Below are 16,316 nucleotides of genomic sequence, written 5' to 3' on the forward strand. Positions count from 1 at the left end.
ATGAGTCTTGCGATGATTGACGAGGAGTGTTCTCGAGAAACTTAGGTTTAATGTAAATTTGATGAATTGCAAAAGTTTCAAAAACCTTTTAAAATTTAAATTAGAAGTTTCATGGCTTAAAGTCAAATAAGGGCTCACGAGTTGCGAGCCAAGACACAAGTTATGATGATGATGTGGTTTGAGTCATGGAAGCGGATACTTAGCTCCTACAAGATTTTTAGTTATAGAAAAACTTAGCTTTACAAGATTTTTAGTTATAAAAATGAGAAACACATGTAATTTTGGTTCAAAATCCTTAGAAAATTTTGAGTCAAAGGTTGTGGTATACGCTATAATAAATCTTTTTGGTGAACACTCTATTGAGGGGACCAAGGGGGTTTTGCTCTTCTCGAGAAAGGTGATACATATATTACCCTTCAAAAGAAAGTTAAGAATTTTAGAAAAATAGTTATATGCCCTTCCAAACTCTTTGAAAGAAAAAGGAGGGGGTTTTGCTCTTCTCGAGAAGGGTGATACATATATTACCCTTCAAAAGAAAGTTAAGAATTTTAGAAAAATAGTTATATGCCCTTCCAAACTCTTTGAAAGAAAAAGGAGATGTCCTCGAAGACCTTGTAAATGAAAAGTTGGGTAGCCCTTTGAGGGCTGCGTGGTCCTATACACGTGACGTGACCACGCGGTTTGAGAAGCGCAAGCGGAGTCCGGACATACTAATTTCACGGGAAATTCCAGGATTGCAGCCTTGTAAAGTTTTAGGTAGTCTTGCCTGTTTATTTCAAGTTCTGCTCTCACTGGACTCTTTCCCACAGTAGCCTTATGGCCGCTTTCAGGAGTGTTGTTAGCGCATACTTCATTGCAGGTTTTCTCCTTAATTATGTCCCCGGCTTTGCAACAGTTCAAGTTGATGCCGCAGGCAAATCGGCCTCCTTTACTCCTCACCAAAGAGGAGACTTCTGGTTGTCCGAGGGAGGGAATTACACCTTTGGTTTCAAGGACGTTGGTGATGCAGCTTACCTCCTCTCCATCTGGCATTCCGGGGATTCCAACCAGACACCCATTTGGTGGGCCGACTTTGGAGATGATCCCGTGGTGAAAGACGGGGCGTCGTTCAATCTCACAAGCACGGGCATCCTCCAGCTCTACAACGCTAGCTCGATCCTAGTTTGGAGCAGCAGCGCCAGCAACTCCAGCAGCTCAACTGCGGATTTCCAAAATACAGGTAACTTGAGGCTTCTAAAAGATAATAGTCAGGTGGCATGGCAAAGCTTTGAGGACCGCAGGGATTCTCTAATGCTGGCGGGGTTGGATGATGGAATGGTGCGAAATAGGCCGCTCTTGCTGCAGTCAAGGAGAAATCAATCTTCTTATGCAGTAGGCAAGTTCCACCTCGCCACCGACGAGTACTTGATGCTGTCGCTCTATGGGCTGGATCCATCAGACTATGAGTTTTTATACTTTACTGGAGTTACCATGAGTATTTCTGAAGGTGTCCGTATTGGCAACCGTTATAATAACATAACTCCTACTTCAGATAGACTGGCTTTAGATTATGATGGCAACTTGCGAGTTTACAGGTGGCAACCCGATGTGAGCTCGTGGCGACAGGAATGGGAATTAATTTTCAGCACTAGATGTAAGGTGGGCAGCCCGTGTGGCCCCTTCGGAATCTGCAGTACTGCTGGAGATGCAATGAGCTGCAGCTGTCCACCCGGTTACCATGATAGAGTTGCTGGAGACAACCTACAAGGGTGTGCCAGCAACACCAGCTTCAATGCCAGCTGCGGGTCGATGGGGAGCATTGGCTACAACACAACCATTCTGGAGGTTTCAAGCACGGATTACCGCTACAACAACATTGTGAGAAACGGGATGAATGCAGATTTAGAGCAATGCAAAACGATGTGCTTGAATAATTGTGCATGTATGGCTGCTGTATACATAAGTTCCAGTGGCAAGTGCTTCCTCAAGGGAAACAACACCACAGGGTACTTGATGAATGGGTATTCTACGGTGTCTGATGATTACACTCTTTTGATCAAAGTTGTGTCGCCAATCGAAGCGTCAGGTGGTGGCAAGGGCGGCCCAAAGTGGCTGGTTGGAGTAGCAGTAGCAGGGGCGGTGGTGGTGGTGGTGGTTGGGGGGGACTGTGGCGTGCGCTTTGGTATCTTGTCTGAGAGGAAGAAGCGATGGCGGGGCCAGATCTGCAAGCTGGACAAGAGATGTGGTGTCAGGGGCCGGGCCAATGAGGTTTACACACCAGGAGCTGGTAGAGATGACGGACAATTTTAGGCATCGGCTAGGGGAGGGGGGTTTTGCGGTGGTGTACAAAGGGTGGTTGAGATCCGGGAAGAGGGCGGTTCGCAGTACTCAAGAGGAGCTCTGGGCGCCGGTTGTAGTAGCGGTGAAATTGCTGAAGGGATCAGCCACTGGTCGAGAAGCGGAGAAATTTATGGAGGGGACTGGTGATCGAGGCAGTCAGGGAGAGAAGCAGTTTAGAGCAGAAGTAAGCACCCTGGGAAAAATTCACCATGTCAACCTTGTCAGCCTGCTGGGTTACTGCGTCTACACAGGTGGTGGAGCCCTGGTTTACGAGTACATGGAGAAGGGCTCATTGGACGGCTTCCTGTCTGATGTAGCCGCCCGGGGGCAGCAGCCGCTCCCGTGGTCCATACGCTACTCCATCGCTCTAGGCACTGCGCACGGAATCGCCTATCTCCACGACGGCTGCAGCCCACGAATTATTCACTGCGATATCAAGCCGCAGAACGTGCTGCTGGACCACGACTTCACCGCCAAGGTGGCGGACTTCGGCCTGGCCAAGCGCTTCCCCCAGCGGGAGAACCACATCACGACGTCCGACAAGTGTGGTACGTACGGCTATATGGCGCCGGAGTGGCTGAGAAGAGATGAGATAACCCCCAAAGTGGACGTGTACAGCTTCGGTATGCTGCTGCTGAAGCTAGTGAACGGGCGCACTGCTGGCAATGATCACCTGCCACTCCTGGAGTGGGCATATCGGTGTGTCTTAGCAGGAGCACTACTCCCTGTGCAAGCATCGACACCAATTGCGGCAAGTCCTCAGACGCTAGATGAGAATGCGAGTAGCGTGCACGCAACCAGCAGCTCCGCCGGCCGACATCTAGTCGACAAGCAGTTAGACAATGAACAAGAGGACAAGGAGAAGCTCCGACTTCTTAAGGTTGCCCTGTGGTGCGTGCTCCCTGCGCCTTCCAGGCGTCCTCCCATGTCGCAGGTTGTACGGCTAATCGAAGCTACCGTTGCCGTGGAGAACCCTCCAGACCCTACCTTGTTACGAAGCTCTCTCTTTCCAAAGAGTGAGGCCAGCACCTTCTCCGACATTGACGTCTCCTACTCCCTCTTCTCCACACGATAGCTCGCCTGAAGAGTCCCGGTGTTCATTTTTGCAAGTACCCTAGGTTTCTTCACGTTAAAGGCTTGTTAGCAAGTGCCTTTCTTATGGAAGGGCTTTTTCAAAACTTTGCCCTTCGAGAGTCTCGCCTCTTCTAAAATTTGCCTTTCTAGCTAAAAGAATACTATTTTACAAACTTCTATTTAATCAATGTATAATCTCTTTGAGGTATTTTCTTGCTTTGTTATGTTCATCTCTACTATTAGTTAAGGGGAGGTGGGGGCAGGTGCAACGTGGCAGCCCCCAACCTCCCCACAAAGAATCACAGGGCGGGTGCCATGCGTCTGGCATCCGCCCTCGCCGCGAAAAGGGCGTTGACACTTGCCCTTCCTCGAGCTGTGCACCGCCTCGACCTGCCCTCCTTGAGCTACGCCTTCCCAAGCCCTCGCCTCGATCACTGCCTTGACCCTACCCTTGCATTTTCGACCACGACTGGCAACCCTCCTCCTCGAGCTGCGCAGCTCTATATAAGGGGCAAGACTTTCCAAGGTAATCCTTCTGCATTTTCCTTCGATCAGCTTTCTGTGGTCTCTGTCCAGCATTAGCCTAACCATACCCTCGTGCTATAGACTATAGAAGGTTCATATACTATTCATATTGGCAAGAAGAAGTCTATAGATATATACTAGGCACTCCATGCCTAGACTTAGCCCGGTGCTTCGTGCCGGGGCCGGCGCTACGCGCCAACTTTCTCTCGGCGCTTTGCGCCAAAATGTGAAGCACAAATGTTTTAATTTGTTCACACATTCTTCCACTTAGTAATGAATCAAATAGTCTTGCAATTTTTAAACTTCATTATAAAATCTAACAATTCAATATAATAACATTGATTATCCCAACCATAATAATTGGAAAAGATAACTGAAGCAAAAGTGATTTTTAAATATCACTAAAAGAATTCCAACTATAACAACAGGTAAGTGGAAAATAAAGTATATAATGTTTTCAAAAAGATAGTTGTATTGTTGAAAATCAACTATCGAAAAGAAAGCTTTCTCTTCTTAGATGAATTATCAATAGTGGATCTAGCATGGGGAATATGTGTGAGCGAAGTTGTGACATGCCCCGCCCTAGATTGTGCTGCAACATCTAAAAATGAAAAAAAAATCTTTAGAAATAATAATGTTAGATTTATAAAGCAAAACATTAATGAAAATGGTGAGTAAATATTATCTGGGGACGTGATATGATTGACTCTAACATTAGTAGAGCAGTCGGTGAAATTTGGATGAAATTGATGCAAAGTTACAAAACATGATAAATCTTGAAACTCCCATTTACTCCAATTATTCGGTATGTGTCTAGTGTGGGACCGAGATATGAAGTACTCAACATCTATTTGTTCAACATAGTAGCATTGGATCCATCCAAAATATAAAATTTCTACATATAAAGGAGTGTTTCCATTAGTAAATCCATTATTGGGTAATATTTCGATTACCCTAGCCAAAGTTCTATGGATAATATCATCCGTAGCAATAGTTCGCAATGCTTCTTGAAGTCTCATTTGATAAGGAGAGGCACGATAATATTGGGCCATCTATTAATAAAATTTAGAAAGCATAAAAATTAGTAATATTGATGAAATTTTTAAAAATGAAAAAAAAAGACTTTACAATATTGAAATTAGAAGACCAATTTAGAAGAGAAAAAGAGTTTGTAATGCATATTGTATAAAAGAACTTTATACATGATAATTTCTCAAAACTTACTTTTGTATAAATACAAACAAAATTTCATAGAAAATAAGTCAAACATGGTTTTATTCAATGAATATAATATTTCAAAAGAGCATGAGAGATTAAAACATTTCATTTTTTGTTAAAGGAAAAAAGTTGAACTTACTTTTCTTTGAAGACCTTAATACTTAAAAAAAACAGGAGACAGTAAAATAGTTCATTTCTTGAAAATATATGATAAAAAAAGAATAAATAAACTTTGATGATATTGCACCAAAAATATTATGCAAATATAATATGAGAAAAAAACATTAGAGTTATGATAGAAAGTTCAAATAACTTTTTATGGTAGAAATAATTTAAACACTATATTCTCATATAGTAAAACAAACATACGTTTAACTCTATACAAAATCATAAATATCTATCCATACATGAGAGATATGATTAAAACATTAAAGTATTAAATCAGAGAAAATAAGTCAAACTTGCTTTTCATCGACGAAGAACTCACTACTGAAAAAGAGCATAAGAAAGTACAACACTACATTTTGTAGATATGTGAACAAATAAGAAAAAAAAGGCTTTGATTATATTGAAATAAAAATATTATGCAAATATAATATGAGAGAACAAAGATTATACTTTTGAAAAAATAGAGGTTACAATACTTTCTGTAAAACTTCTTAATATACAATATTGATGGTACCATTTACCATGTCCTCTTTCTCATCAATCAAGACTTTCGATATGTCTGGAGACTTTACTCTTGAGAAAGCAACATAGAGTTGACCATGAGTAAAGACTAGGGTTTTTAGATAAATCCCCAAACATGATAATGTTTGGCCTTGAGATTTGTTGATTGTCATTGCAAACGCCAAACGGACTGGGAATTGCAAGCATTTCATTGAGAAAGAAAGTTCCAGTGTAGTTGGGATGAAAGTTATCCTCGGGATAAAAACTCTGTCACCAATATTGGTCCCTGTAATTATCTCTACATCAATGACCTTGTTATTGAAAGCCTTGCATACCAGCCTAATACCATTGCATAAACCTTTAGAAGGATTCAAGTTCCTGAGGAATATTATTGGAGCATTTACTTTGAGCAGCAAGATATGAGGAGGAATACCTCCACCGAGGTCAAGGGAATTTAGATATTCCACAGAATAGAGGAATGAGTTCTCCTCAGTTCTATCCATAGAATCAGCACTGTAGTATTGTTTAACCTCTCTCGGCATCAGCTGTAACGCATGATTGTTTATCATTTCCACATCATTGTTTCGAGGTGCAAGAATGGCACATCCACTAAAGAACGTTTTGTAATCAATTACACAATTCATTTCTCGATAGACAAAATTGATCAAGTCTTGCATAGATCCTCCCTGTAACAACAATGCAGGTGGAATTTGCAATATATTATTAGTATGTGTCAAATCTTTTCCATCTCCAATCTCTTACAGCCATGCAACAAACTGATCCTGATCTGATGCGGCCCGCATATTCTGTGTAAGTTTCAAAACATTGAAATATTGCCACAAATTGGAACAACATATAGCAACACCGACAATATCCTCAGGGGTACCCTTTGGTACAACAAGTAATATTTACCTAAAATCTCCACCTAGTAGAATAACTTTACCACCAAATGGCATATCACACTGCATTATATCCTTTAAAGTTCTGTCTAGTGCCTCAAAGGTATTATGATGCAACATAGGAACTTCATCCCACAAAATAAGACTTGCCTCTTTTAACAGTGCTGCAAGATGACTTTAAATAGGTATATTGCATGTAGAATTATTATCTACTTGCAATGGAATTTTGAACTTTGAATGGGCAGTACGACCATGTGGCAAAAGCAATGCAGCAATACCAGAGGATGTTGTAGCTATGGCAATTTGACCTTGGCTATGAAGCTTTGCAAGCAAACATTTGTATAGGAATGTTTTTTCAGAACCGCCTGGGCCATCTAAGAAAAATGGTTTATCCAAAACACTATCAATAGCATTCATTATTGCCATAAAACAATTTCTTTGTCCATCATTCAACATAGCTTACATTGTTAAGAAGGTATTCTCTTGTTCTATCTTATCATATAGTTGTTTATCAAGGATCAAAGGATTTGTGTACTCTTGCATTGTCACCTTAGGCAATCCATGATACTCTGCCAAATTGCATTCATGTTGATCTAAAAGTTTTTGAATGTGCATCAACGCATGATTATTGTCCTCATCTTGCATATCAGCATTTCGCCTATTTTGCAAGGAGAGTCGATGTTTTATATCCTCAGCGGAACTAAGAACTCTTCCCATAGAGCCCCAGGTTGGACAGGCAAACAAAATACCAAGATGGATGCAAACAAATTTCTTAATTGAGCACCGGTTTGCATCAATGCAGCTTCATGCAAGCAAATTTGCCATTCATCATCTGTTTCCAACATTCCTTTTGCAATGCAAGCCTCCTTAAAAGTTGAATATACCACATTATCAACCGTACGCAATGCCTCAAAGGATGTGTACCCCTTGCATACAGTGAGTAGTAGGCGCAAATAGTATTTTTATCCACACGTTGGTGAAACAAAGTATATTCAACCACATGTGTTTCCTTGCTTTCTCTTTGTCCACATTTTTTTGTGTGCATTCCAAACCCAAAACATTGGAAAGTCTTGATAGAGAATTGTATTAGCGTTAGGGTGCAAACGATTGCATGTAAACCATTCTGTGAGAGTTGTTTTTTGAGTATTTTCATTTTGCACCACATCACAAATGTTATCAGAGTCATGAAAGAAAATAATATTCTCTCCAGGTAAATGTATTTGCAATCGTTGAATATCAGGTTTCTCATCATGAAGTTTGATTTCAAATATTCACCAACATGCTTCAGAAGCTGAAATATATCGTGCATCTAAGTACCTCTCAATCTCATCAATATTTTGTGTATCAATACTTTTTGTGTCAATATCATTGGATCTGGAACCAGGCGTACTTGTAAACTGAATGGTTGCTCGATCATGGCCCTTATATACATATTTATACAAATATTTTGATAGCTGTAATTGTCGAGCAAACCTCAACATTTATGTGAGCACTATACTTGGAACTCAAATAAGGATTGTAAGGCACTATCCATCAGTTATCCAAGAGGTTACCATTAGCATTATGAGTCCTTCCATCCTCTCGACGTTTGTATAAAGGATAACCAATTTTATCAACTGTAGTTGTATGTATAAACTTTTTTGGATAATCCTTTATACACTTTCCGTCCACCATGCAAGCACTTTTTGGATTGAACTCGCCACACGGACCATGTATGTTACATTTAGTAATAATTCGATACAAATCTGAAAACCTTTCCTTATCAGGTAGCTCAACGCACACCAGTCTATCATAATGATGTGCTTCTAGTGGCTTAAAGCATGGTTCTAATATCAAGAGCGTATGTGAATGAGGCAAGCCTCTCTTTTGGAATTCTATGACGGCGGACACATATCCAGCAACTTTACCAAACAACTCCTTTTTCACTATTGACTGCATCATGTCCTTATGTTTCAAATGAAAAACTCTAGCAGTTAAATGTGGTCGATCATGTGTAGTTTGACCAGGCAACAAAGCATCTATAATTTCAGACCACTTAGGATTACATGTCATGGTGATAAACAAATCAGGTTTGCCTTTGCTACGCACAATTGCCATAGCATCTTGATATAATTGATACATGAATCTTGGTCCACCTGTAAAGCTAGATGGCAATACTATTCTCTTGCCCACACCAATCCCAACGATATTAATATCAACTGCATCTGAACCATTGACCATATCAGCCAATCCCCTATACATTTCAACTCGCAATGTTGCTTGATTACGACGACACCAAGCCAATCTACATTGTTCAATGCTACAATAAGCATCAACAATGTATTGTTGTAGCAAGCGACCACCACGCAAAAGACATGCATTAGTATCATCTCGAATCTGAAGTCGAAAAGCGTAATACTGCATTTGAGTGACATAATCTTTATTTGCAAGATTATTGGCATTAATATGAGCATCCATAAATGCATATGGAACTTTAGTATGCCATCCATCCTCTCCATTTGGAAAAAGAAGAACATATAACAGTGGCATATATGCCTTGTTTAAGTTAGAAATATAAATCAAATGGCCTTGTTGTGTGCAAACTTGAATTCTACGATGATCAAGTGTATCATCATCACCTTGTCGAGGCATGATTGCAGCAACCTTACTTGCAGTGGGAACTGAATATCGTCTAGAGGTGGATTGATTTTGAAAAATGGACATTCTTATTTCTACTGATGGATTGCGTTGCAAGCTTGCGCCAACTGCTATAAAGGCCTATGCATAAGCATTGTGATCATGCATCATTTGTTGAAGCTCTTGTAGTAAGTTTGGCAAAAGCCTAGGTAAAACCCCCATGTGATTCAATAACTCATGATCAGTGCCATAAATATAAAGTTGTGCAAACTTTGGTATTTGTTGTTCATCCTCACTTGGCAGTAGGGAACCTATTCGATGATATATTGATCCATGAACTCGAAAAGCATAACCATTTTCATTTTGAGGCAAAAGCTCATCAATTTTTGCACCCATTGAAACAAAAGCCAATGCGCTATTATAAGCATGTATATATTTTTTGAACTCTCTACTTTGTGGATTGGTTTATATGTTTATAATATATTTCGCGCTACATCTTGCTCTACTACCACAACTCGACATAGAGGTTGTGGTGGCTGCTATAGAGGTGGTAAAATTACTTTCCCTTCTCTACAGCAATGCTTTCCAATCGAAGTTGTACGCATTGTTTTAGTTTCACCATGCCACAACTTAGCCATGCAATGGTGACAAACCTTGCAAAGGGTACCAATTGCATGCAAATTTGGTTTTTGGAAGAGCAAAATTGTTACTGATGGATGAATATCCAAATTAGGTGGCATGTCATGGAGAATTGAACAAAATCCACCATTTTGAGGTAGAAATATAGGAGCTTGAATCCTGTACTGGTCATGTACCATCTCAGTACTTGCACTTGCATTATGGATAGCTTCATTCTCTTCTTGAATAATGCGAGGCAATTGAACATCTAAGGACAGTAATGGTGCACCAGACATTTGAGCACTTATATCAATTGTATTTGTTGTAGTGCGATGCAATTGTTGTAATTGCATTCTTGCTCTTGCCTTGTGTCTACGTTCAGCTCTAGTAGCATCAAGCATTTCCCTACAATTTCTTAATCCACCATTTGGATTATTTGTGTTTCCATTTCTTTGTCGACTTGTGCTACGTATCCCCACTCCGAAGGGTAGCAATTCATGGTTATCCAACATCTCAACATCTATATTGTGGATAGTTGCATTGTCTCCTTGACGAATAGGAGGTGGTTGAACTTCCAAAGGCAACAATGGTGCAACTGGCATTTGGACACTTGTAGCTTGGATGCCATTGTATCTATCTCTATTTATGGTAGCATGATGCAGTTGTTGTAATTCTATTCTAACTCTTGCCATGTGCATACGTTTAGCTCTCGTAACATTAAGCATTTGCCTACGCACACTAAAGCCACCATTAGGATTGTATTGTCGAGTTGTGGTAGTAGATCAAGATGTAGCGCGAAATTGATTGGTTTGATATAGCGGATTTGGGATTTGAGCATCCATATATGTTTCCATTTGCATGATGTTGTTCATACATATCTCTTGCATGGTCACGAACATGTAATTCAGTCCTAACTCTTGCAACGTGCCTACGTTTATGTCTAGTAATTTTAAGCATTTCCCTACGTGCACGTAATACACGATCTCTAGGCACAGAATGTGTTGGAAGTACCATTGTTGAGAAAAACTTGAGATAAAAATAAAAATGTACTTTGATATTAGTATTTACAAATGCGAAGTTTTTTGAAACGTTATTATAGTCTATACTATGATAAAGATTATAATTTCACATAGGAAACAATGTAATCTCACATAGGCAAGAATATAAATTGAAATAGCATATTACGTCATTGTCCTGAGGGATACATAAGTCCAAATCACATGAAATTTCTCAAACCCAGCAATAGAATGACATATCTATTGGAGGATTTGTCCAAAAAGTCTTGGAGGAATTAGATATGTTAAGAGAACTATGCATTGGATGATGAACTTGTATGACGATTCACACCAAAGTTCTGGCAGAAGGAGATTGAAGCTCTTTGAAGTTTGATTAAACTCTTCATTTGCTTCTTAACTGTATCCAACCGATGCATGAGCTTTAGGGATACAACACAATTGTTGTGTCATTTGACATGTTTGAGGGTACATGAAACTGACTTCGTCCTTGCCATGCCTTAGATTTTACAGACATTCATCCGTGCGTTGAGAACCCACGAAACAATGTCTGGTACAGGAACATTGTTTCTTGCATCAGATGTTTCAGCACACTCCATATGGTCATCGTTATACAACATATTTTTAAAGAGAGAGAGAGAGAGAGAGAGAGAGAGAGAGAGAGAGAGAACATTTTTTAAAAGCAATTGCATACTTTTATGACCTAGGCGTACTAAAATTTCTTCCTATCTCTTAGGGAAGACTTTAGCAAAGATATACCTCAAGATAAATTTGTTCTAAACACTATTTCAATATAAAATTTGAAGATTATAACATCACAGAAGCAACAATATGATCTTACATATGCAAGAATATAAATTGAAAGAGCATATTATGTCATTATCATGGGGGGATACAAAAGTCCAAATCACATGAAAATTCTGAAACCCAACAATAGAATGACATATCTATCGGAGGATCCGACAAAAAGTTATTGAAATCCTTAGATATGTGACATGCACATCAAGGCAAATGCTCTCAGGTGCAAGCACGCTTGCATTCTTTTGAGCCAGTAATTCACACACTCCATCCTCTATACGATCATTGCTCTTAGCAAGGTCTCGCAGCTTTTCTGCATGGTCTTCCAAAGCACACCGTGGCTAGTGCTTGTGAACCAACTCATAGATTTCTCCTATATAGCACTTTATTTCATCTATCTCGTCTTGCAAAATTATCCCATCAGCCAAGCCTCCTTTATATTTTTTTGCAAGGATTTTTTTAATCCTTTGAAGGCGATCACCAAAGTTTTGACAAAGGAGTTCGAAGCTCTTTGACGTTTGTTTAAACTCTTGATTTGCTTCTCAATTGCATCCAAGCGATGCATGAGATTTAGGGATACGATGGAAGTGTTGTGTCCTTTGACATGTTTGAGGGCACGCCATACTAACTTCCTCCTAGCCATGTCTTTGACTTTACGCACATTCATTTGTGCATTCGGAGTACATAAAACAATGTCTAGTACATGGATATTGTTTCTTGCATGCATCAGATGTTCCAACATGCTCCATACTGCCATGGTTACACAAATTATTAAGAGATCACACACACAGAGAGAGAGAGAGAGAGAGAGAGAGAGAGAGAGATAACATTTTTAAAAAGTAATTGAATACTTTCATGACCTAGGCGCACCAAAGTATTACAATATTTATGCATACATGAGAGAGACACAATGAGACTATGTCGAGAAAATATTTGACACATCTTTTTCTCCACATCAAAGCGTGAATATCCATACACACATGAGGGACATCATAAAAGCATTAAACTATTAAAGTATTCAAGCATTAATTAAAACTTAAATGAACAAAATATTAAGTTTTTTAAGTTTTAATAAACAATCTAATTACTTTATTCATCAACATTAACACATCTTTAACTCTATATTAAACCATGAATATCCACAGGTATTTGAGAAAGACAAAGTGTGTATCGATAAAGAAAAACATTTTACATGCAATAAATTACAATATTTAAATTTCAACTTTGTAACTTTTAGACAACACATAATACACATTAATTAATAGCACACATACACATATCAATACATAACATTAACACAAATATAACAATATTATCACACATCCTCTCCATAACACACTTAACACACATTCATTTTTAAATGCATAATACACATTAATTATTAGCACATATATACATATGAATACATACTATTAACACAAACATAATAATGTTATCACACATTTCCACTAAAACACATACACACATTAATTAATAAAACACTTAAAACACGTAATACACATTAACATTGTAATGACATACATAACACATTAATTAATAACATGCATAAACACATTAAGAAATAATATTAACACACTTTCATATCAAAAGACATGACATGCATACATTAATAACACGCATAATACACATTATTTAATAACACACATTCATTTTTAAATGCATAATACACATTAATTATTAGCACATATACACATATAAATACATACTATTAATACAAACATAATAATATTATCACACATTTATACTAAAACACATACACACATTAATTAATAACACTCTTCAAACACGTGATACACCTTAACAATGTAATGACACATATAACACATTAATTAATAACACGCATAAACACATTAAGAAATAATATTAACACACTTTCATATCAAAAGACATGACATGTATACATTAATAACACGCATAATGCACATTATTTAATAACACACATTCATTTTTAAATGCATAATGCACATTAATTATAAGCACATATATACATATGAATACATACTATTAACACAAACATAATAATGTTATCACATATTATTACTAAAACACATAACACACATTAATTAATAACACACTTAAAACACGTAATACACCTTAACAATGTAATGATACACATAACACATTAATTAATAACACGCATAAACACATTAAGAAATAATATTAACACACTTTCATATCAAAAGACATGACATGCATACATTAAAAAATTAAACATACAAAAAAATAAAATATTTAAATTTTAACTTTTATAACTTTGAGTGAGAGAGAGAGAGAGAGAGAGAGAGAGAGAGAGAGAGAGAGAGAGAGAGAGAGAGAGAGAGAGAGAGAGAGAGAGAGAGAGAGAGAGAGAGATGCCTACATGAATACTTAAATGAGACACATGATCAAAGTGCTACAATTTCAACTTTCTAATTAACTTTAAGAGAGAGAGAGAGAGAGAGAGAGAGAGAGAGAGAGAGAGAGAGAGAGAGAGAGAGAGAGAGAGAGAGATGCCTACATGAATACTTAAATGAGACACATGATCAAAGTGCTACAATTTCAACTTTCTAATTAACTTTATGAGAGAGAGAGAGAGAGAGAGAGAGAGAGAGAGAGAGAGAGAGAGAGAGAGAGAGAGAGAGAGAGAGAGATGCCTACATGAATACTTAAATGAGACACATGATCAAAGTGCTACAATTTCAACTTTCTAATTAACTTTAAGAGAGAGAGAGAGATGCACCTGAGAAGTATTGAGGATGATGAAAGAGTAGAGTTGATGACGAAAGAAAAAGTACAAAAACTGTATGGAAAAATGGAAATGATGTTAGAGAGTAATGTCAAATATATTTAAGTGCATCATAAACATTGGCAATGTAATAATGCACATTAATTATTAACATGCCTACACACATCCCTCTCTCTCATTCTTCACAATAGCATGCACACAATACACACGCACGCACTTGCACACACACACACACACACACACACACACACACACACACACACACACACACACACACACACACACACACATGATATGTGTACATTAATAACTCATCCGTGTCGAATTGTTACATATATATCTATAGACTTCTTCTTGCCAATATGAATAGTATATGAACCTTCTATAGTCTATAGCACGGGGGTATGGTTAGGCTAATGCTGGAGAGGGACCACAGAAAGTTGATCAAAGGAAAATGCAAAAGGAGAACCTTGGAAAGTCTTGCTCTTTAAATAGAGCTGCGCAGCTCGAGGAGGACGGTCGTTGACCGTGGTCGAAAATGCGGAGGTAGGTCGAGGCGGTGATCGAGGTGGGGGCTCGAGGAGGGCAGGTCGAGGCGGTGCGCAGCTTGAGGATGGGCAAGTGTCGATGCCCTTTTCGCGGTGCGGGTGGGTGTTGGACGCGTGGCACCCACCCCTGCGATTCTTTGTGGGGAGGTTGGGGGCTGCCACATGGCACCCTCTGCCACCTCCCCTTAACTAATAGTAGAGATGTAACAATTCGACACGGATGAGTTATTAATGTACACATATCATGTGAGTGAGTGTGTGTGTGTGTGTGTGTGAGTGTGAGTGTATGTGCATGTGTATATGTGAGTGCAAGTGAGTGCGTGTGTGTTGTGTGCATGCTATTGTGAAGAATGAGAGAGGGGGATGTGTGTAGGCATGTTAATAATTAATCTGCATTATTACATTGCCAATGTTTATGATGCACTTAAATATATTTGACGTTACTCTCTAACATCATTTCCATTTTTCCATGCAGTTTTTGTACTTTTGCTTTCGTCATCAACTCTACTCTTTCGTCATCGTCAATACTTCTCAGGTGCATACACACACACACACACACACACACACACACACACACACACACACACACACACACACACAGAGTTAATTAGAAAGTTAAAACGGTAGCACTTTGATCATGTGTCTCATTTAAGTATTCATGTAGGCATCTCTCTCTCTCTCTCTCTCTCTCTCTCTCTCTCTCTCTCTCAAAGTTATAAAAGTTAAAATTTAAATATTTTATTTTTTTGTATGTTTAATTTTTTAATGTATGCATGTCATGTCTTTTGATATGAAAGTGTGTTAATATTATTTCTTAATGTGTTTATGCGTGTTATTAATTAATGTATTATGTGTGTCATTACATTGTTAAGGTGTATTACGTGTTTTAAGTGTGTTATTAATTAATGTGTGTTATGTGTTTTAGTATAAATGTGTGATAACATTATTATGTTTATGTTAATAGTATGTATTCATATGTGTATATGTGCTAATAATTAATGTGTATTATGCATTTAAAAATGAATGTGTGTTATTAAATAATGTGTATTATGCGTGTTATTAATGTATGCATGTCATGTCTTTTGATATGAAAGTGTGTTAATATTATTTCTTAATGTGTTTATGTGTGTTATTAATTAATGTGTTATGTGTGTCATTACATTGTTAAGGTGTGTTACGTGTTTGAAGTGTGTTATTAATTAATGTGTGTATGTGTTTTAGTATAAATGTGTGATAACATTATTATGTTTGTGTTAATAGTATGTATTCATATGTGTATATGTGCTAATAATTA

General features: G+C 38.2%; 1 protein-coding gene and 1 pseudogene across 1 annotated transcript; one reads left to right on the forward strand and one right to left on the reverse strand.

Annotated features, from left to right (window-relative positions):
* Positions 1 to 816: 816 nt before the first annotated feature.
* On the forward strand, positions 817 to 3,538 carry LOC148010570 (G-type lectin S-receptor-like serine/threonine-protein kinase At1g34300; annotated as a pseudogene).
* A 4,699-nt stretch (positions 3,539 to 8,237) lies between these two features.
* LOC148010571 (uncharacterized) lies at positions 8,238 to 9,161 on the reverse strand. The gene has a single exon (XM_087671551.1). The coding sequence runs from the start codon at positions 9,159 to 9,161 to the stop codon at positions 8,238 to 8,240; it is 924 nt and encodes a 307-aa protein (XP_087527677.1).
* Positions 9,162 to 16,316: the final 7,155 nt, after the last annotated feature.

Source organism: Lygodium microphyllum, chromosome 29, assembly GCF_053477565.2.
Source record: "Lygodium microphyllum isolate KBCC chromosome 29, Lygodium_microphyllum_v1.1.10, whole genome shotgun sequence".
Taxonomy (NCBI): Eukaryota; Viridiplantae; Streptophyta; class Polypodiopsida; order Schizaeales; family Lygodiaceae; genus Lygodium; species Lygodium microphyllum.